The sequence below is a fragment of the Chiloscyllium plagiosum genome, unplaced genomic scaffold, assembly GCF_037043375.1.
Source record: "Chiloscyllium plagiosum isolate Xiang-an unplaced genomic scaffold, Cpla_swu_hap1 HiC_scaffold_2, whole genome shotgun sequence".
NCBI classification, from domain to species: domain Eukaryota; kingdom Metazoa; phylum Chordata; class Chondrichthyes; order Orectolobiformes; family Hemiscylliidae; genus Chiloscyllium; species Chiloscyllium plagiosum.
This window is the reverse complement of record NW_028270140.1, coordinates 164,207,642-164,230,989: the sequence shown is the minus strand read 5'-3', so window position 1 is coordinate 164,230,989 and position 23,348 is coordinate 164,207,642. Positions and strand designations below refer to the sequence as shown.

The window sequence follows — 23,348 nt, the reverse complement described above, 5'->3', positions numbered from 1 at the left end:
TCTTTACACAGAGAGTTGTGAGAGCATGGAATGCGTTGCTAGCAGCAGTTGTGGAAGCAAGGTCATTGGGGATATTTAAGAGACTACTGGACATGCATATGATCACAGAAATTTGAGGGTTCATACATTAGGTTTACCTTACATGAGGATCAATGGTCGGCACAACATCGTGGGCTGAAGGGCCTGTTCTATGCTGTACTGTTCTATGTTCTATGTTCACACTCTTGACTTTGATCTCCAGCATCTGCAGTCCTCACTTTCTCCAGGATACAAAAGGAAACAGAGAGTAATGGTCAATAGATATTGTTCAGGCTGGAGAAAGGTTTGTACTGGAGCTCCCCAGGGGTTGATATAGGGACCCTAACCTTTCCTTATACATATTAATGTTCTGGATCTTGGTGTACGGGGTGAATGCCATGATTTCAACCACTGGAAACTCCAAGAGGAATATCAGGAACAACACCAAACACGCCACACGGCCTTCATCATCTTGGCTAAGACTTTGACTGAGTCAATTGGGAAGTGCTACGGAAGATCAAATCAAAGACTAGCTGTTCGGTGAAATTCACCAACATCCTCCATCTCCTCCACAACAGTCAGCAACAGTCCTCACTGATGGTAATATGATAGAATCCTTTGAGATCCAGACAGTGTCAAGCAAGAATGTGTCATCGCCCCCACCCTTTTCTCAATCTTCAGAGACACCATTCTTCATCTTGTCCAAAACAAGCTTCCCAGTATTGTAGACAGGATGGACAGAAAACGTTTCAACTTCAATTGATTGCAATCAAAGAAGAAGCTGATGGTCTAGTGGTATTATCACTGTACCTGGGAATCTGGATTAACAGTAATGTTCTAGGGACCTAGATTCAACTCCCAACTGGACAAATGGTAGAATTTTAATTCAATAAAAAGAAAATCAGGAATTAGAAGTCTAATGATGACCATCGTTGATTGTCAGAAAAAAACATCTGGTTCACTAATGCCCTTGAGAGAAGGAATCTGCCATCCTTACCTGGACTGGTTTACATATAACTCCAACTATGTGGTTGACCTTCAACTGCCCTGTGAGCAATTAGAGATGGGCAATAGTGTTGATGCCAACAGTGCCCTCATCCTGTGAATGAATTTTAAAAAATGAGATGACCTGGGTTGAGGAACTTCATTATGTGGATGACAATGTTCTCTGCTCTTCCAGAAAAAAATATTCATGCCTTGGTTAATGCCTTCACTAAAGCATATTGAAGAATTGGTCATCAGCCTCAACCTCAAAGAGACTCAAATCGTTTACCAAGCCATCCCAAATGAAGTTCCAGTCCATTCCTCCATTAAGATTAACAGAGAGCTCCTCCCAAACATGGAACACTTCCCATACCTGGGAGCCATCTAAGATTGACATTGATGTGGAGATTCAAAATTGCACCCAATCTGTGAATACAGCTGTCAGATGCTTCAATGACCATACCATTGGTGCAGATACTAAGATCCTTGTTTGTGAGGCAGTCATTCTTCTGACTCCTTTATATTGCTCAGAAACTTGAATTACATATAGACACCACTTCAAGGTGCTTGGGAAGTACTACCAATGCTGTTTGAGATGGATTGTTGGGAGGACAACTGGGAAGACAGGCAAACTAATGACAGTATTCTTGAAGTTGCTCACAGCACCAGAATCAAGGCCATGATCAACCAAAACAAATTTCACTGAGCTGGAAGTGTGGTCAGACTGCCAAAGCAAATCTTCTTCACCCAGTTCAAGGGAGGCACTTAGATAAGAGGAAGACAAAGGAATGACTCCCTGAAGGCTTGCCTCAAAAAATGCAATATCGATCTTAATGCCTGGCAGAACCTGTTCAGAAAAAGCTGAGTTGGAGGAAATTCCTGCACGAAGAGACACAATCGAGTGGAAAGAGGAAGTATGGAAAGGAACCACAGAAAGAGACACCACTGATCTCAAGGCTGAGGATTAATTCCACCTACCAAAACATCCGCCAAATGTATGGTCAGAGATGCAGTTGTCGTATCCGGCTCATCAGCAATGCAATGGCCCAGAGAACCCAGGACCAATGTTACGGAATTTCCCAGGTGGACAATCATACTCATTAGCAAGAATTGCCGACAAACGATCTGGATCTTTGTGTGTGGGGACGATTTCAAAAGTTTGCAGAGAACACTGAACTTGGAAGAATTATAGATGTTAAGGACTGTGTGGAACTCCAAAAGGACTTTGACAAGTTGGTGGCATGGGCGGATAGGTGGGAGATGAAGTTCAATGCAGAGAAGTGTAAGGTGATTTTAAAAAAATACTTATAGAGTCAGAGTTGTGCAGCATGGAAACAGATCTTTTGGTCCAACTTGTCTACGATGACCAGACATTCCAATGTGACCTTGTTCCATTTGTCAGCATTTGGCCCATCTCCCTTTAAACCATTCAGATGTTTTTTTAATGTTGTAACTGTAACTATTTCCATCAATTCCTCTGGCAGCTCATTCCATACACGCACATGCTCTACACGAAAAGGTTACCCCTCAAGACCTTTTTCAATCTTTCCCCTCTCACCCTAAAACTATGCCCTCTAGTTCTTGGCATTGCTGGCTAGCCTGTATTTATTACCCACCTCTAGTTGCCTTTGCGAAGGTGGTGGTGAGCTGCCTTCTTGAACCACAGCAGTTTATATGCTGTGAGTAAACCCATAATGCTGTTCCGTACTACAACAATTTTATGATGCTGTGATCCTGAGAGTTCTTGACTGAGTGAACATGGTCACCAATCGACAAAAGTGATGAATTTTTTTCTCACAGATGGTCATAAGTCTTTGGACCTCTCTTCCTGAAATTATGTTAGAAGCAGTCTTTTAATAGTTTTAAGGCAGCAGTAGATAGATGTCTGTTAAGAAGGGGATGAAAGGTTATCAGGAGTTGGCAGGAATTTGAGGTTCCAACTGAATGGTGGAGCAGGCTTGAGGGGGTGAATGGCCGACTTCTGCTCTTTGTTTATATATTTTTATCTATGCAAACAAAAGGAAATTGATATACATCCTCAAAATGAAACAAAGCAACAGAAACATAGCTCAAACTGAAGGACACATATGCACACACTTGGTTAGTGGAACAACTGCAAGCTCACAAAGGATAGAAACAAAATCATAAATTGCTGGAAAAAACTCAGCAGATCTGTGGAGAGAAAGCAGAATTAATGTTTTGGGTCTTGCAGGGTCACTCAACCTGAAATGTTAATTCTGCTTTCTCTCTACAGATGTTGCCAGACCTGCTGAGTCATTCCAGCAATTTCTGACTTTATTTCTGACTTCCAGCATTTGCACCTCTGACCTTTTCAACAAACTGTACTTTTACAGAGTACTTAATTTGGGAATTTAGTGAGTAGAGGAAACAGTGCTATTCTTTCAAGAGATAATGGGAGATCCAAGTAAGGGAGGAGAAAGCAGTGACATCTGAAAGCTAAGTTCATAGACTATTAGTTAGGTGAGCAGATATATGATTTTCTTCTCTCTAAACTTGGGCAGTTATCTAAATTAGTGATGTATTAAATGTATAGCTTAACTATTTAATCTACTCAATATAACTACAAATAATTATTGAGTGATATTTCAAAATTTGAAACCTTAAGTAGAAAAATGGATACATTAGAAATGGCAGGTGCAGTTGGAGCATGTGGGATTAGGTGGACCCAGGTATGATCCATGTTAACCACATCTAGAGTAAGTGTGCAGCTCAAAGGACTTTGGCCCAGAGGTGATAAACTGGAGTCTGAGCTTTGGACACTGTGGTTCATCAAAGAGGAATAAAATTACCTGGACACATTGAGCCAGGAGGCAGTCACATACGTTTTGGGTAGGTATTCAGATTTGGTCCATGATCAGGGACAGCAGAGTTTGACTACAAGTAAGGCAGGTATGAAGGACCCAGGAGACAGCAGTGGAGGAGCCTCAGTCATAGAGTCATACAGCATGAGATCAGACCCTTTGGTCCAACCAGTCCATGCTGAACATAATCTCAAACTAAACTAGCCCTACCTGCCTGCTCATGCACTTATTTCCTATTCATGCACTTATCCAAATGTCTTTTAAACATTCTAAATGTGCCTACATCCACCACTTCCTCTGGAAGTTCATTCCACACAAAAACCACCCTCGTGTCTTTTTTAAATCTCTCTCCTCTCACCATAAAAATGTGCCCCCTAGTCTTGAAATTCACCATCCTAGGGAAAAGACAACTACCAATAACTCTGTCTATACCCTCATTATTTAATAAACCTCTATAAGGTCACCTCTGAGCCTTCTATGCTCCAGTGAACAAAGTCCCAACCTATGCAGCATTTCTTTAGAACTCAAACATTGCAAACCCAGCAAAATTCTGGTAAATCTCTTCTGAACCCTCTCCCACTTAATACTATCCTTCCTATAACTGGGCAACCAGAACTGGACACAGTATTCCAGAAGAGGCCTCACAAATTCAAGGCTCTTGCAGCTTGTGTGAACGAGAGCAGGGATGAACAAATATCATGGTGCAGAGGTCATTAATGCTGAGGGGCAAAAAAAGACCTGGTTGTGGTTAGGACAGTATTTTTGGAAGGTAGATACAATTCTTTGCAGCAATCAGCATGGTCTTGAAGATTGTGCTGTCTGCCCAGTGCTAGGATTAAGGACATCTTCTGAGGGTTGGAGAGGCAACTTGAGGTTGGAGGAGAAGGATCCAGATGTCATGGACTATGTGGGAACAAACAACATGAGTATACTAAGAAAGAGTATCTGCCCTAGGAGTATCTGCAATAAAGGGCTAAATTAAAAAACTAATTAAAAAGAACCAGGTAAAAACCTCTGGAATGTATGCTCTGAGCCACAAATGTTAACAAAGTGTTATGACATAGCGACATAAATACGTTCAGACAGTTGAATGAGTGAGAAGAATAGTTTGTGAAAAATGGGCTATTGGTACAATCATTGGGGAAAGAAGGAGCTGTCGAGGTGGAATAGGCTTCATCTGAACTAGTGCAGAAACCACTGTTCTGGCAAATCAAATAACTAGGGCTCTTAAACGGATTTAAAATTAAACAGATGAGGGAAATTTTAGAAAGTTACAAGGCGACAGTATAAAGTAGGAGAAAGTGAGAACAGCAGATGCTGGAGATCAGCATTGAAAAATGTGGTGCTGGAAAAGCACAGCTGGTCAGGAGCAGGAGAGTCAATGTTTCGAGCATAAACTCTTCATCAGGAATGAGGGGGTGGCCCAAGGGGGCTGAGAGATACATGGGAGGGGGGTGGGACTGGGGGCAATGTAGCCACCTCCTCCCACCCTGCCTCCTGTCTCTTACTCACAATTCCTCCGCCTCTGCTGCATCTGCTCCCAGGAAGACCAATTCCACCAGCGAACATCTCAGATGGGCAACCATCCTCTGCTATTTACTTTATGGAAACATTCCTTCTTCAAGGACCGCAATTTCTGCTCCAATGTGGTCAATAGTGCCCTCAGCACATCTCACACCTCCGCCCTTGAATCCCACCCCACCAATCGTAACAAGGACAGAACCTCCCCCACTCAAACACCCCCCACCCCACCCCACACACCCCATCCTCATCTTCCATCCCACCAATCTCTGGATACAATGCATCACCCTCCGCCTTTACCACCACCTACAAACAGAAATCACCTGCAGGGACATATTTCCCTCCCACCCCTATCTGCGTTCCACAGACACCATTCCCTCCGCAACTCCCTTGTTAGGTCCACAGCCCCCAACAACCCACCCTCCACTTCTAGCACCTTCCCTTGTCACAGCAAGAAGTGCAAAATCTGCACCCACACCTCCCCCATCACCTCCGTCCAAGGCCCCAAAGGATTCTTCAACAAATAGACTGAGTAGTGGCAGATGAAGTTTAATTTAGATAAATGTGAGGTGCTGCATTTTGGAAAAGCAAATCTTAATGGTAAGGTCCCAGGGAATGTTGCTGAACAAAGAGACCTTAGAGTGCAGGTTCATAGCTCCTTGAAAGTAGAGTTGCAGGTAGATAGGATAGTGAAGAAGGTGCTTGGTATGCTTTCTTTTATTGGTCAGATTATTGGGTACAGGAGTTGGGAGGTCATGTTGCAGCTGTACAGGACATTGGTTAGGCCACTTTTGGAATACTTTTGGAGACTAGAATGCAATTCTAGTCTCCTTCCTATCAGAAAGGTGTTGTGAAACTTGAAAGGGTTCAGAAAAGATTTACAAGGATTGCCAGGATTGGAGGATTTGAGCTGTAGTGAGAGGCTGAATAGGCTAGGGCTGTTCTCCCTGGAGCGTTGGAGGCTGAGAGGTGACCTTATAGAATTATGAAGGGCATGGATAGGAGAAATAGACAAGGTCTTTTCCATGGGGTGAGGGAGTCCAGAACTAGAGGGCATAGGTTTAGGGTGAGAGGGGAAAGATATAAAAGGGACCTAAGGGGCAACTTTTTCACGCAGAGGGTAGTACGTGTATCGAATGAGCTGTCAGAGGAAGTGGTGGAGGCTGGTACAATTGCAGTATTTAAAAGGCATCTGGATGGGTATACGAATAGGAAGGGCTTAGAGGGACATGGGCCAAGTGCTGGCAAATGGGACTAGATTAGGTTGTGATATCTGGTCGGCATGGACAGGTTGGTCTGTTTCCATGCTGTACATCTCTATGATTCTATCTGCCAGAGATTTACCTGTACTTCCACAGATGTCATCCACCGTGTTCATTGCTCTCGATGTGATCTCCTCTACATTGGGGACACAGGACGCCAACTTGCGGAATGTTTCAGAGAACATGTCTGGGACACATGCATTAACAGCCCTATTGCTGAACATTTTAACTCCCCCTTCCCACTCCGCCAAGGACATGCAAGTTCTGGGTCTCCTCAACTGCCAAACTCTAGCCACCCAATGCCTGGAGGAAGAATGCCTCATCTTCCGCTTTGGGACCCTCCAACCACACAGGATCAATGTTAATTTCACCAGTTTCTTCATTTCCCCTCCCCCCACCTTATCCCAGAGCCAATCTTCCAATTCAGCACCGCCCTCTTGAACTATCCTACCTGTCCATCTTCCTTCCCACCTATCTGCTCCACCTTCTGCTCTGACCTATCACCTTCACCTCCCACCTCCATCTACGTGTCACATTCACAGCTACCTTACCCCAGCCCCACCCCTCTCCCATTTATCTCTCCGTCCCCTTGGACCACCCCCTCATTCCTGAAGAGTTTATTCCCGAAACATCAATTCTCCTGCTCATCGGATGTTGCCTGACCAGCTGTGCTTTTCCAGCACCACACATTTTGACAGTATAAAGTAGAAATATAAGTAAGATAACAAAGTGTGATGGAAAGGGACAGAGCATCTAAACATGAGCAAACAGGGTACAGGAGGAAAATCAGATAAATTATAAAATTAAACAATTTTCATCTGAATGAATGCAACATTTGTATCAAGACTGAGAATTAATATTGGGAAATGAGAAAATAGCTGAGGTTTTTACACAGAGGGTGGCAGGTGCCTGGAGCACACTGCCAGGGAGGTGGTAGAAGCAGATACAACAGCAATATTTAAGAGGCAATTAGACAGACACATGACTAGAGGGATATGGACCATGTGCAGGCTGATGGGATGAGTTTTAAAATAGCATCATGGTCGACACAGACATGATAGGCTGGAGGGCCTGTACCTGTGATACTGTTCTATCTTCTATGTATCCAGTGTCATAACAGAAGACAAAAAAATTTCAAAATTAGTCAAAAAGCTAAAAGCAAAAGAGAGGGTGGAACATGGAACAATCGCTATTAATAAAGGAAATAGCAAACACTAATGGGACTTAAAGCTAGGATGTCCCCAGAACCTGATGGCCTCCATTTTAAATCTAAAAAACTGGCTGCAGAGATAGTGAATTAACTAGTTGTAAGCTTCCAAAATTCCTTAGATTTTGGAAAGGTTTGAGTGGACAAGATAATGCAAATGTAACATCTTTATTCAGGAAAGGTGAAAATTGGAAACTATAAGCCAGTTAACCAAGTCAGTCATTACAAAAATTCTACAATCTATTACTGAAGAAGCAGAGTCAACATAATTTTGTGAAAGGGAATATGGATTGAGCAAATTTATTGAGCATCTTTGAAGACGCACTAAACAGAGTCCTTTTTAAATTATTAAAAGAAAAGCTGTTTCAGAACTACAACCTGACATCTACCTTGTAATAAGGTGTTACACACTAGGTTAGAGGAATGCGCTGTCTCTCTCGCTAGTCCCAGTATTCCATGGGTCACAATTATACAGTCTTGCAGTCATAGAGCACGGAAGTAAACCCTTTGGTCTAACCAGTCCATGCTGAACATAATCCTAAACTAAACTAGTCCCACATGCCTGCTCCTGCCTCGTATCCCTCCAAACCTTTCCTATTAATGTACTTATCCAAATGTCTATTAAAGGCTGTAATTGTACTCACATCCACCACTTCCTCAGGAAGTTCATTCCACACGCGAATCACCCTCTGTGTAAAAATATTGCCCCTCAAGTCTTCTTTAAATTTCTTTCCTCTCACCTGACAAATGTACCCTTTAGTTTTGAAATCCGCCATCCTATGGAAAAGACAACTACCATCAACTCTATCTATACCTCTCATCATTTTATAAACTTCTATCAGGTCACCTCTCCACCTCCTCTGCTCCAGTGAAAAAAGTCCCAGTCTTCTCAATGTGGACCATCACATGCTTTCTCTAAATCAAAAGTCACATGACACCAGGTTATAGTCCCAACAGGTATTTGACATCACAAACTTCGGAATGCTGCTCCTTCGTCAGGTGATGAAGAAGCAGTGCTCTGAAGGTTTGTGATTTCAAATAAATCTGTTGGACTATAACCTGGTGTTGTGTGACTTCTAACTTTGTCCACCCCAATCCAATGCTGGCACCTCCATATCTTCTCTAAATCAAACTTAGAATGAAATGCTACACCAACCAGGTTTCCTTAATAAGACCATAAGACACAGGAGCAGAGTAGGCCATTCAGCTCATTGAGCCTTTGAGTCTACTCCATCATTAATGATGTCATGGCTGATCTGATGATTTCCTGCCCTTTCAGCCTAGTAACCTTTAATAAACACAAAAATATTGATTTATTTTAAAACAGAACTTATTACATAGTGATGCAGAATTGGTTAACACAGCAGTTTGTAATATGAAATATTTTACTTCCCTAAATATTTTCTGCTGCAAAACAACCCACAACACACAGAAACATATATAGACTGAGAAAAGGAGAAAAACAGATTTCTCTCTGTAAGGATTTTTTTGAGAAAAAAATATTTTGGCCAATTAGTTTTAGTTCTTGAAGGCAAAAAAACATAAGGTGTGAAATTTTCAAACAGTTGTTGGTTTCTTTATTTACCCCCTTATTCTTTGTTTGGGTGTGGGCAGCACTGATCGAGGGAGAAAATGCTGGAGACATTTAATAGATCCAACAGCATCTACGAAAAGATAAATGGAGTTAGTGTTTCAAGTATCTGAGTTAACCTCAGAACTGACAGGGACAAGGAAATGATGGTTTTTAAAAGGGGAACAGATTGTGAAGGTGTCTGCAGCAAAAGACAAAAGGGTTGCTATTGGTGGTTAAGGAGAGAGAATAGGTGTAAATGGTAGGTGCAAAAAGGAAAAAAATGGATCGGTTCGGCTGACAGCAAATCCAACAAGACACAAATATGTCATAACCAAGATGTATGCATAAAAATGAAGATGGAGTTCATGCACTGAGGTTGTTAAACTCAATGCTGAGTCCTGGAGGCTGTAAAGTGTCTAAGTGGAAGATGGGGTGATGCTCCTCCAGCTTGCGCTGAATTTCATTGGAGTACTGTAGCAGGCTAGGATGGAAATGTATGAGGAGAAAGTGAGGTCTGCAGATGCTGGAGATCAGAGCTGGAAATGTGTTGCTGGAAAAGCGCAGCAGGTCAGGCAGCATCCAGGGAACAGGAGAATCGACGTTTTGGGCATAAGCCTGAAGAAGGGCTTATGCCCGAAACGTCGATTCTCCTGTTCCCTGGATGCTGCCTGACCTGCTGCGCTTTTCCAGCAACACATTTCCAGGATGGAAATGTAAGCTTGGGAGCAAGATTGTTTGTTAAAATGGCAAGGAACTAGAAGGTTGGAGTTAATCTTATGGGCAGAGCAGAGGTGTTTCCCAAAACTGTCACCCACTCTGCATTTGGTCTCACCAATATAAAGGAGAACACATTGTTAGCAGGTGAAGCAGGGATTTATTGCACTTTTAATCAAGTGTACTGCATTTGCTGCTAACAATATTGTCTCCTTCACACATTTTCTCCTTTTCACACGTATCATTTATATCTAACACTCCTTTAGCACCATTAGCACTTCCTCTGGGCACCCTCACAACCTATTCCAATCTCCCCCAGCCCAGTCCTCCAAAGAAAAAATCCTAGCGTCTTTCAGTTCAGTGAACTGACCGAAGCAATCAGTTCAGGCTTGAAATGTAAACCATGTTTCTTTCTCCAAAATTGCTACCAGACTTGTTGAGTTTCTCCAACTCTTTCTGATTTTAGAACTACTTTCATTTGATTGACTGCTGGGCAGTTTTGTTTCTTAGGTTTGTTACTGGCTGCAGGTTTAAAGTTTAAGTCAATATCTATTCATCTAAATTACAATTTTATATATTCTTACCACTTACATCAAATTCCTGAGTAAGACTTGACTCGTGATTTGGAGATGTTGGTGTTGGACTGGGGTATACAATGTTAAAAATCACAAAACACCAGGTTATAGTCCAACAGATTTATTTGGAAGTGCTAGCTTTCAGAGTACTGCTCCTTCACCAGGTGGTTGTGGAGTATAAGATCGTAAAACATAGAATTTATAGCAAACGTTTAAAGTGTGATGTAACTGAAATTATATATTTCAGGTCTTTATCAATATATAATTTCAGTTACATCACACTGTATACTTTTGCTATAAATTCTGTGTCTTACGATCTTATACTCCACAACCACCTGATGAAGGAGCAGCGCTCCGAAAGCTAGTGCTTCCAAATAAACCTGTTGGAACATAGCCTGGTGTGTGATTTTTAACAGTGACTCATGAAATTCTCTATCCTCAGGTCACTCAGTGTTCTCTCATTTTCTTAGAAGAATGCATTATGAACCAACCAGAGAACAAGTTATTTTAGTCCTGGTATTGTACGATGTGACTGGATTAATGAATGTTTTCACAGTAAGAGAACTTAGAAGCATGAATGACCATAACATAATGCAATTTCATTCCGTTTAATGGCAAGAGATTTCTGTCTGAAACTATTGTCTTAAACTTAAATTAAGGCTATTTCAAAGACATGAAGACAGAATTGGATAGAGTAGGAAAATAATTTATAAAGAGTAAAACTGGAGGTGAGCAGAGGCAGAAATTCCAGGAAGTATTTCATAGCTCTCAACAAAGGTATGTTCTGTTGAGAAAGAAAGCCATACAAGAAAGATGAACTATCTGTGGCTAACTAAAGAAAACATCAAAACACAGAGAAGAGGAGCAGAAGTGGCCTTTCAAACCTGTTATACCCTTCATTATGATCATTGCTGTTCATCCAACTTAATCACCTGTACATGAATTCCCCTCATCTACTTTGATCCATTTAACTCCAAGTGCTATATCTAACTCCTTCTTGAAATCATACAACATTTCTCTTTAGTGCTTTCTGTGGTAGTGAATTCCACAGACTCTCCATTCTCTGGGTGAAGAAATTTCTCCTCATTTCAGTCCTAAATGGTTTACCATATGGTCCTTATTGTGTGACTTATGGTTCTGGGCTACCCTGTCAGAGGGAATATCCTTCCTACATCTAACCTATCTATAGAATTTAATAGGTTTCTATGAGATTCCCCCTCATCTTCCGAACTCCATCGAATATAACTCTAACCAATTAAATATCTCCTCATATGTCTGTCCCACCATCCCAGAAATCAGTTTGGTAAATCTTTGCTGGGCTCCTTCCACAGCAAGAACATCCTTCCTCAGCAAAGGAGACCAAAACTGTACACAATATTCCAGATGTGGTCTCAGCAAGGCCCTGTACAATTGTAGCAAGACATCTTTGAACTTGACTCCTCTTACTACAAAGGCCAACCTACCATTTACCTCCTTGACTGCCTGTTGCATCTGCATGCTTATCTTCAGCCACTGGTGTATGGAGGCATCCAGGTCTTGTTGTACATTCCACTCTGTCAAATTATAGCCATTCCGATAATACTCTGCCTTCCTGTTTTTGCTCCTAATGTGGATAATTTCACATTTATCCATATTATACTTCATCTTCCAAGCATTTAGTCATTCATTCAGCTTGTCTAGCATGACTGAAACATTTCTGCATCTGCTTCACAGCTCACCTTCCCATCCAGCTTTGGGTCATCTGCAAATGTAGAGATATTACATTTAATTCCCGCATTCTACTCACTAATATATATTGTTAATAGCTGGGGACTAGCACTGAGCCTGCAGTACCCTGCCTTCCATTCAGAAAAAGACACTTTATTCCTACATTTTGTTTCCAGTCTGCCAGCCAGTTCTCTATCCATGTAAGTGCACTATCCCCAATCCTATGTACATTAATTTTGTGCACTAATTTCTTATGTAGGACTTTGCTGAAAGCCTTCTGAAAGTCCAAATTGATCACGTACACTTACCGCCAATCTATAAGTTAAATCCTCAAAGAATTCCAGTAGGTCTGTCAAACATAATTTCCCTTTCACAGATCTTTGCCTACTCTGTCTCAGTCTGATAGAGATATTATTAAATTTTTAAAAATATTAAATGTTGCAAAGAATAATGTAGGCAAAAGATGTTAACATTTTGGAAGATGATTAAAAGGGAAGAATTTAGCATTTGAGAGGAAGCTAGCTAGAAATGTAATAATGGACATCAGTACTTCATCTACAAATATATAAAAACAGAATAAAGTAAACACTGATCCCTGAGGAAATGAAACTGTAGAATAATGGAAAACAAGGAAATGGCACAGACTTGGACAGATATTTTATAAATCCATGTTGAATCTGTCCAATCCTGAAACTTCTTTTCAAATGGTCAGCTATCAATTTGTGTATAATGTACTCTATGATTTTCCCCTCTACTGATATTTAACATTCCTGTTTTTATTTCTCTGCCTCCCTTCTTAAATAGAGGAGTCACATTATAACTATGTCCGTAGTGTTCAGGGATGTGTAGGTTAGGTGAATTAATCATGTTAAATGTGGGGTTAAATATGTTTCGAGTGGAAGCTAGAGAAGTGTAGCATTGTGAGGTTATCCGTGGGTTTGCGGTAGAGTGAGGTGCAGAGGTGCTCATCCTTAATGGAGATGCATGTGTCCAAGAATGAGACAGACTCTAATGAGTAGTCCATGGTGAGTGTGATGATGGGATGAAGCTTGTTCCACCCGAAACATATTAAAACAGCCATCCTATGGACAAGCCCTACGCATACACAGGATCTGTTCAGATGAGGAGGAACATGACGGACACTTGGAAGTATTTAAGGATGCCCTCATCAGAACAAGGTATGATGCTCAACACATCAACCGCCAGTTCCAATGTGCCACAATGAGAAACTGTAATGACCTCCTCAGGAGACAGACACGAGCTGCAACCAGTAGGGTACCTGTCGTTGTCCAGCTCCCGGGAGCTGAAAAACTACACCATGTTCTTCACAGCCTGCAACACATTATGGATGAGGATGAGCATCTCACCAAGACCTTCCCTACGCCTCCACTTCTCACCTTTAAACAACCACCAAACCTCAAACTGATCATTGTTCGTAGCAAACTACCCAGCCTTCAGGACACCACCATACAACCCTGTCATGGCAGATGCTGCAATACATGGGGACACCATCCATCATGTACACGGCAGGTACTCATGTGACTCGGCCAACTTTGTCTGTCTCTTATGCTGCAGGCAGGGATGCCCTGAGGCATGGTACATTAGCAAGACTGAGCAACGGATGCGGCAACGGATGAATGGGCACCGCACAACAAGCAACAGACAGGAGGGTTCCCTCCCAGTTGGGGAACACTTCAGCGGTCCGGGACATTCGACCTCGGACCTTCAGGTGACCGTCCATCAATGCAGACTTCGGGACAGGTAGCAGCGGAAAGTGGCCGAGCAGAGGTTGATAGCCAAGTTTGGTACTCATGGGGATGGCCTCAGCCGGGACCTTGAGTTCATGTCACACTGCAGGTGACCCCGCTGCACTATACACTCTCTCACATATATGTACACAAGCACACACACATGCACAGACACACTCCTCCAGACCTCTTTCATACACAAGCTCTCTCATACACTCACACACACATACCCATCTAACATTTATATGCACCCTCTCACAGGCTTATACCCCATTACACTCACACACAAACACATACTCTCTCACAGACACTCACACTGCCCCCACAGACCTCCACATGCTCACACGCACTCTGTCTCCCCTGCATACACACACATACAGTTTGTGGCGTGAATTTGTACTTTCAGAATTACATTTTATTTTGCTCAAAAATTGCATAAATCCATGTATGATTCTGTAAATCGTACTTTAGAAATAGAATCAGTCTGAACATTGGGACACAGATGGACTTAAACCTCACGCCTTCAATGCAGTACCTAAACCGAGATGGCACCTATTGTTAAAGCTAACTTGAGAATGTAACTTTCAAAAAATTCTGGGATTTATATGTGAAAGAACTGAAATTAACATGGTCATTCTAAAAGATGAAAGACTGAACAAACTATCCAGTTTTTTCAACATATCATTTCAGTGGCATCACACTGTAATCTTTTGCTATAAATTGTGTCATATGATCTTACACCCCACAACCATCTGAAGAAGGAGCAGCACCCAAAAGCTAGTGCTTCCAAATAAACCTGGTGTTATGTGATTTTAAACTTTGTCCTTTAACCCACCTCACTTTCTCCAAATCAAATGTGTGGCTACTCTGAAGGGTCCCTGTAACTTTGTGAGGTATTCCTCATTCCAGTCTTACTTAGCCCCCACCCACAACACCTTCTTCGATACATCTAAGGTGTCTTTGTTGATGCTTTCTGCTGTTGCCTGAAATTAATCAATTTTGCTGCCAAGTTTGATCCTTCTCTCACTTTCACCTGGTTCATCTCTGAGTCTTCCCCTTCTTTCCATGACTTCACTGTTTCAATTTCTGGGGATAGGCTGTCCATCAATATCCATTACAAACTTGTTAGTTCCCGAAGTTACCACAACTGTACCTCCACTTATCCTGCTTTCTGCAAGGATTCCATTTCAGTTTCTCCACGTCTATCATATCTTTTCCAATGATGCCACCTTTCACTGGACTGCCTCTGACATGTCCTTCCTTTTCCTTAATCAAGAATACCCCCTCCCATTTTGGGTGAGAGGTACCTCAATTGTATCTGACCCATAGAATCTCATAGAATAGAATTCCTACAATGTGGAAGAAGGCCAATCAGCCCATCAAGTTCACACCACCCCTCTGAAGAGCATCCCAGTCAGACATGTCCCTTATTCTATCCCTGTAACCCTGGATTTCCCATGGCTTATCCACCTACCCTGCACATCCCTGGGCACTATGGGCAATTGGCATGGCCAATCCACCTAACCTGCATGTCTTTGGACCATGGGAAGAAACTGGAGCACTTGGAGGAAATCCATGCAGACATGGGGAGAATGTGCAAATTCTACACATACAGTCATCTAAGGGTGGAATTGAACCCAGGTTCCTGATGCTGTGAGATAGCAGTGCTAACCACTGAGCCACCATGCCACCAACCTTTTGCACTTCTGCCTTCACCCTTCCCCTCCTTCCCAAAACAATAGGTTTCCCCTTGGCCTCACCTTCCACCCCATTAGACTCTGCATTCAAAGCATTATTAGCAGCCATATCCATCACCTCTGACAAGATGCCACCACTAAATATCTCTACCCCATCCACTGTCAGCATTCGTAGGGACCATTCCTTCCATGACACCATGGTCCACTCCACTTTCACTGAACCCATGGCACTTTCCCATGCTGTTGCAGCAAGTTTACACCTGTCTATTTACCTTCTCCCTCCTCGCTGTCCTAAGCCTCAGATACACCTACCAAGTTTAATTGTTTCAATCCAGCTGTATTTGCTGCTCACAGTGCAGTCTCCTTTACACCAGCCAGTTCAAACAGATTGGGTCACAACTTTGTAGAACTTGTCTTCCGCTCTGTCCACAGGAATGATTCTTACATTCCAGTTGCTATTCATATCAACAAAGCATCTTATTTTTCAGGCTAACGTTTATGACCTTGGCCTGTAACATTGTTCCAATGAAGCTCAATGCGAGCTGGATAAACAACACCTCACTTTCTGCTTAGGAATTTTACAGCCTCAGGTACTCAATATTGAGTTCCACAGCTTTGGAGATTGCCCTCTCCCTCCATTTTTCTTACATCCCCACCCATCCCCTGGCCGTTTCTTGTTGACTTCACTCTGAACAAAGCAGACCCATTTTCTCCTTTCATAGTTAACATTTAGTTTACATGTGCATTTCATGTTTACCATCTCTATCATTCCGTTTGTCTTGTCTTGGACATGTGACCTACCCCCGCGCTCCCAACGCACACACAACTGTCAACAGCATAAAACCACTAACTTCTCTTTCCTTTCATTCCAAAGGAACTGAACTTGAAATGTTATTTCTGTTTCTTTCTCCATAAATACTGGTAGAACTGCTGCGTTTCTTCAACAGTTTCTGTTTTTATTACAAATATTAGCCATATAGTTTATAGTGAGGATAACTGTAGACTGCAGAAACATATCAATTGTTAAAACATGGTACATTTTACCAAAGTTTTTTTTTGTCTTGCACTCATCAATTCCAGATCTGAATGATTTCAAGGGAGAAACCAACTTTTACACGAATGAGAGGGGAGTACTTATTGATTGGCAAGTGGTTTCAGATGGTAGAAGCATTACCATGAATAATACACCCATTAATGCTGATTGACAGTTATCAACCAAGCTTTGTTCCACTTTAAACCAGGCCAGTTGACCAAGGCATCAATGGTCAAGGCATTGTTCTGAGAAAAGAACCAGCAAGTGGCTCTCAGCTGTTTTGTTCAGTTGAAACAGATGATGTATTACATGTCCTTTCTGTCTGCAAACAGGACTCTCTATATTAATGCATATAACTTTAGTCCAAGCCACTGTGATGCTGTGTGATGATCCTGATTAGATTAGATTAGATTAGATTAGATTAGATTAGATTAGATTAGATTAGATTAGATTAGATTAGATTAGATTAGATTAGATTACAGTGTGGAAACAGGCCCTTCGGCCCAACAAGTCCACGGTGGCACAGTGGTTAGCACTGCTGCCTCACAGCGCCGGAGACCCGGGTTCAATTCCCGCCTCAGGTGACTGTGTGGAGTTTGCACATTCTCCCCGTGTCTGCGTGGGTTTCCTCCGGGTGCTCCGGTTTCCTCCCACAGTCCAAAGATGTGCAGGTCAGGTGAATTGGCCATGCTAAATTGCCCGTAGTGTTAGGTAAGAGGTAAATGTAGGGGTATGGGTGGGTTGCGCTTCGGCGGGTCAGTGTGGACTTGTTGGGCCGAAGGGCCTGTTTCCACACTGTAATGTAATGTAATCTAATCTAATTGGTTGTGAGTGACACCACACTCTTCGACTTTGATCTCCAGCATCTTGCAGTCCTCACTTTTTCCAGGTGGATAAGTGGAGCTAAGTCCAGAAAAGATCTCTGAAGGGATATGAGGAGATGGAGAAGGAAGGTCAGTATGTGAACTGTTCTTTAGGAGAGCCAACAGAGACACAATGGATCAATAGGTTGCATTCTTTGAAGCAACAATTTTTTGGTTGAGCTTTTAAGTAAAGTTAATGGGTCATTAAGCGTTTATCATTAAACAGAAATGAGACAATGTGATACTGTTTTAAAAACCAAAGTAAGTAGCCTTGTACAATCACAAACCCTTTGTCTGAGAAAAGCAACATATTACGGATCCTGGAAATCTTAAATAAAAACAGCATGTGCTGGAGAAACTTAGCAGGTTTGCAGAGAGAACAGATTTAACATGACATTTTTCTTTGTTTCTCTGTTACTCCTGAAATCATATCCATGGCTCTGGTGGCTCTAACATAGCTAGAGGCAGGGTATTCCACTTCTGCTCCAATTGTTAAAATATTCTTTACCAATGTGCTATTGGTGTTTCATAATGAGAATCCCACCATAGACTTCCCAGCCACAGAAGCAGACTGGGCCATTAGTATTGTTATAGCATGCAGAACTCTCACTGATGGGGACTGATGCAAGGTGTAAGGAGTAAAAATACTTTGAGTAGAGACCTCATCTTTCAATTGTCAATAGACAGGTAGACTGAGACTGAACTTATTTTCAGCATTTTCTCTTATGCAGCTGTCAAGGTGGAAACCTTTGGGAAGCCATCTCCAATCTTGGCAGGTATTTATTGCTCTGCAAGAGAGCGAGAAAAAAACCAATGAGTTTAGACTCTGGAATGGTTTGAGAGGGATGGAATGACAATTGTGAAATTCCATTCTGAGGGATGGGTATGCCAAGGCAATATATTGAGCGTGAAGATCAGTTAGGTTGTTAACAGAGGGAGATGTCTCAATACAGTGAGAAAGGTAGAAGGAAAGAAAGGAAGAAGGGCTTATGCCCGAAACGTCGATTCTCCTGTTCCTTGGATGCTGCCTGACCTGCTGCGCTTTTCCAGCAACACATTTCCAGCTCTGATCTCCAGCATCTGCAGACCTCACTTTCTCCACAGTGAGAAAGGTAGACCTGCAAGATTTTGCAAAGCTAAAACCTTGCAAAGGTAAAATGAGCAGGTTTGCATTGCATACACCTTTCCTGTGTTGAGATAACTGAGCCCCTCGCAGCACTGTATCCAGGGTGAAGCATCACATCCCTAGACAACAATGGGATGAGGCAGGAGTTGGCTAAGGTAGACTGGAAGAAAAGACTAAATGGTGGGACAATTGAGGAACAGTGGAGGACTTTCAAAGTGATTTTTCACAGTGCTCAGCAAAAGTATATACGCGAGAAAAGGAAGCACTATATAGGAAAAGGGATAATCAGCCATGGATGACTATGGAAATAAAGGAAAGTATCAAATTGAAAATAAATGCATACAAAGTGGCAAAGATTAATGGGAAATGAAAGGGTTGGAAAACTTTAAAGGTCAACAGAAAGCCAAGAGAAAAGATATATAGAAAAGTAAGATGGATTATGAGAGTGAACTAGTTCAGAATATTAAAAAAAGATAGCAAAAGTTTCCACAAATATATTGCCCGTAGTGTTAGGTGAAGGGGGGAATGGAGGGTTGGTGTGGACTTGTTGGGCCGAAGGGCTTGTTTCCACACTGTAAGTAATCTAATCTAATCTAATATATAAAACTAAAAACAGTGGCTAAGGTAAACATTGGTCCTTTACAGGATGAGAAGGAGGATTGAATAATGGGAAATGAGGAAATGGTCAGGGTGTTGAATGGGTATTTTGTGTCAGAGGCTATGGTAGGTGACAACCTGGAAATGATCATTATCACTAAAGAGGTAATGTTGGGCAAGCTAATGCGGCTAAAAGTAGACAAGTCTGTTGGTCCTGATGGAATGCATCCCAAGGTATTAAAAGAGATGGTGAGGGAAATAGCAAATGTGCTTGTGATAATTTACCAAAACTCATTGGACTGTGGGGCAGTTCGAGCAGATTGTAAAACAGCAAATGTGAAGCCAAAGTTTAAAAAAAGGAGGTAGACAAAAGATGGGTAACCATAGGCCCATTAGCTTAACTTCTGTAGTAGGGAAAATGCTTGAACTTACAATCAAGGCAGAAAATAGTGACTCATCTGGATAGAAATTCTCCCATTGGGCAGGCACAGCATGGGCTCATGAAAGGTAGGTCATGTTTAACTAATTTACTGGAATTCTTTGAGGATATTATAAGTGCAGTGGACAATAGGGAAATGGTGGATTTTCAGGAGGCATTTGACAAGTGCCACACAAAAAGCTGCTGCATAAGATAAAGGTGCACGGCATTATGAGCTATGTATTAGCATGGATAGGGGATTAGTTAACTAACAGGAAGCAAAGAGTGGGGATAAATGAGTGCTTTTCTGTTTGGCGATCATTGGCTGGTGGTGTGCCTCAGGGATCAGTCTTGAGATCATAATTGTTTACAATTTACACAGATGATTTGGAGTTGGGGACCAAGTATAGTGTGTCAAAGTTCACAGATACACTAAGATGAGTGGTAAGGTAAAGTGTGTAGAAGACACTGAAAGTCTGCAGAGAGATATAGATAAGTTAGGTGGGTGGGCAAGGGTCTGGCAGATGGAGTACAATGTCGGTAAATATGAGTTCATCCATTTTGGTAGGAATAACAGTAATTATTATTTAAATGGTGAAAAATTGAGCATCTGCTGTGTAGAGGGACCTGGATGTCCTTGTGCATCAATCACAAACAGTTGGTTTGCAGGTGCAGCAGGTCATTAAGAAGGCAAAGGGAATATTGTTGTTCATTGCAAGAAGGATGGAGTTTAAAATTAAGGAGGTTATGCTGCAGATGTATGGGGTGCTGGTGAGGCCATGCCTGGGGGACTGAATACAGTTTCAGTCTCCTTCCTTGAGAAAGGATACATGGGCTCTGGAGGGAGTGCAGAGGAGGTTCACTAGGTTAATTCAGCAATTGAGAGGGTTGCCTTGTGAGGATAGATTGAGTAGACTGGGACTATACTCATTTGAATTTAGAAGAATGAGGGGGGACTCTTATAGAAACATATATTATGAAGTTGATGTGCTGGAAACTTTGGAAAACATTAAGCTTGATAAGTCCCCAGGGCCAGACCAGATTTATCCTAGGCTGCTCTGGGAAGTGAGAAAGGAGGTTGCTAAGCCGCTGGCGAGGATCTTTGCCTCCTCACTCTCCACAAGAGTTGTACCAAAGGATTGGAAGAAGGCGAATGTTGTTCCTCTTTTCAAGAAGGGGAATCCCTGGCAATTACAGACCAGTCAGTCTTACATCTGTGGTAGCAAGGTTTTGGAAAGAATTCTGAGAGACAGGATTTATGATTATTTGGAAAAGCATAGCGTGATTGAATACAGTCAGCATGGCTTTGTGAGGGGCAAGTCATGCCTCACAAATCTAATTGAGTTCTTTGAGGAGGTGACAAGAAAGGTCGACGAAGGTCGAGCAGTGGATGTGGTGTATATGGACTTCAGCAAGGCATTTGATAAGGTTCCCCATAGTTGGCTCATTCATAAAGTCAGGAAGTATGGGATACAGGGTGATTTGTCTATCTGGATTCAGAATTGGCTGGCTGACAGAAGGCAGAGAGTGGTTGTAGATGGAAAGTATTCTGCCTGGAGGTCAATGTTGAGTGGGGCCCCGCAGGGCTCTGTTCTTGGGCCTCTGCTGTTTGTAGGTTTTATAAATGACTTGGATGAGGAGGTTGTGGGGTGGGTTAATAAATTTGCAGATGACACAAAGGTTGGAAGTGTCGTCGATAGTGTCGAGGGCTAATGCAGGCTGCAGCGCGACATAGACAGGATGCAGAGCTGGGCTGAGAAATGGCAGATGGAGTCCAACCTGGATAAATGTGAAGTGATGCATTTTGGAAGGTCGAACTCAAATGCTGAATATAGGATTAAAGACAGGATTCTTGGCAGTGTGGAGGAACAGAGGGATCTGGGTGTGCAAGTACATAGATCCCTAAAGTTGCCACCCAAGTGGATAGGATTGTTAAGAAAGTCTATGGTGTTTTGGCTTTCATTAACGAGGGGATCGAGTTTAAGAGCCGCGAGGTTTTGCTGCAGCTCTACAAGTCCCTGGTGAGACCACACTTGGAATATTGTGTCCAGTTCTGGTCGCCCTATTATAGGAAAGATACAGAAGCTTTGGAGAGGTTGCAAAAAAGGTTTACCAGGATGCTGCCTGGACTGGAGGGCTTGCCTTATGAAGAAAGGCTGAATAAGCTCAGACCTTTCTCTCTGGAGAGAAAAGGAGGAGAGGAGACTTGATCGAGGTGTACAAAATAATGAGTGGAATAGATAGAGTCAATAGCCAGAGACTTTTCTTCAGGGCAGGATTGACTGGTATGAGGAGTCATAGTTTGAAGATATTAGGAGGAAGGTATAAAGGAGATGTCAGAGGTAGGTTCTTTATGCAGAGAGTTGTGAATGTATGGAATGTGTTGCCAGCGGTGGTGGTGGAAGCAGAGTCATTAGGGACATTTAAGTGTCTGCTGGACATGCACATGGATAGCAGTGAGTTGAGAGGTGTATAAGTTATTATATTTTACATTAGGATTAAACCTTGGCACAACACCTTGGGCCAAAGGGCCTGTTCTGTGCTGTACTTTTCTATGTTCTATGTTCTATGAAGGGAATAGATAACATAGAAGCAGGGAGGAGGCTTTGACAAAGGGCCAGTTAGACTCGAAACGTCAGCTCTTTTCTCTCCTTACAGATGCTGCCAGACTTGCTGAGATTTTCCAGCATTTTCTCTTTTGGATAAAAACAGGGAGGTTGTTTCCACTCGTGGGTGAAACTGGAACTAGGGGATGTAGCAGTTGAGGCCACTTCATTAAATAATTTTAAGTCTAAGATCGACACATTTTTGAGCAGTAAAGGAATTAAGGGTTATGGTGAGTGGGTGGCTAAGTGGAGCTGAGACCATGGAAAGATCAGCCATGATCATATTGAATAGCAGAGCAGGTTTGATCATAACATACGAAATACCTCCTATTTCGTATGTTTTGATCTTACCACTCTTGCTACTGACCTCCTCAGCCACTTTTACAATGCCAGCGTCACTTTCTGGAAACAAAACCTACCACATCTATCAACTGGGGTCACAGAGTGACATGTACAAATATAGACATAAATGTGAACACAGACACACGGTTCCACAAAAATGGACAGATTTCCTGGCCTAAAATATTGATGTTGTGACTCACTGCTCTGCCAGACTGACATTTATCTTCTACTGCCTTCCAGCTCAGCCACTTTACCTATTACATTTCGATGCCTGGAGGACAAAATTGGACTGGATAAACGAATTACCAGATTTGTGCTGCCTGTGGGTGCCACAATTAACATGGATGGCACTGCACTGTACGAAGCACTTGCTGCTATCTTCATTGCACAAGTTAACAACTTTGAACTCAACTTTGGACAAATCATCACCATCAGGTAACAGTGATGTTTACTCAAATAACCAAAGTTACTCCTGGAATATAAACAGATATATTTCAAAGTATCATGTGAAGATCCTTGTGCTTTGGGGAAATGT

General features: G+C 42.2%; 1 protein-coding gene across 2 annotated transcripts in view; it reads left to right on the top strand.

Annotated features, from left to right (window-relative positions):
• The window catches only part of LOC122565415 (excitatory amino acid transporter 1-like), a 303,209-nt gene that overhangs the window by 243,811 nt on the left and 36,050 nt on the right, over window positions 1-23,348 (top strand). For both annotated transcript variants that reach the window (XM_087975411.1, XM_087975417.1), the window contains one exon: window positions 23,054-23,248. In XM_087975411.1, the coding sequence (XP_087831537.1) occupies window positions 23,054-23,248 (195 nt within the window). The remainder of the gene's footprint in view (window positions 1-23,053; window positions 23,249-23,348) is intronic.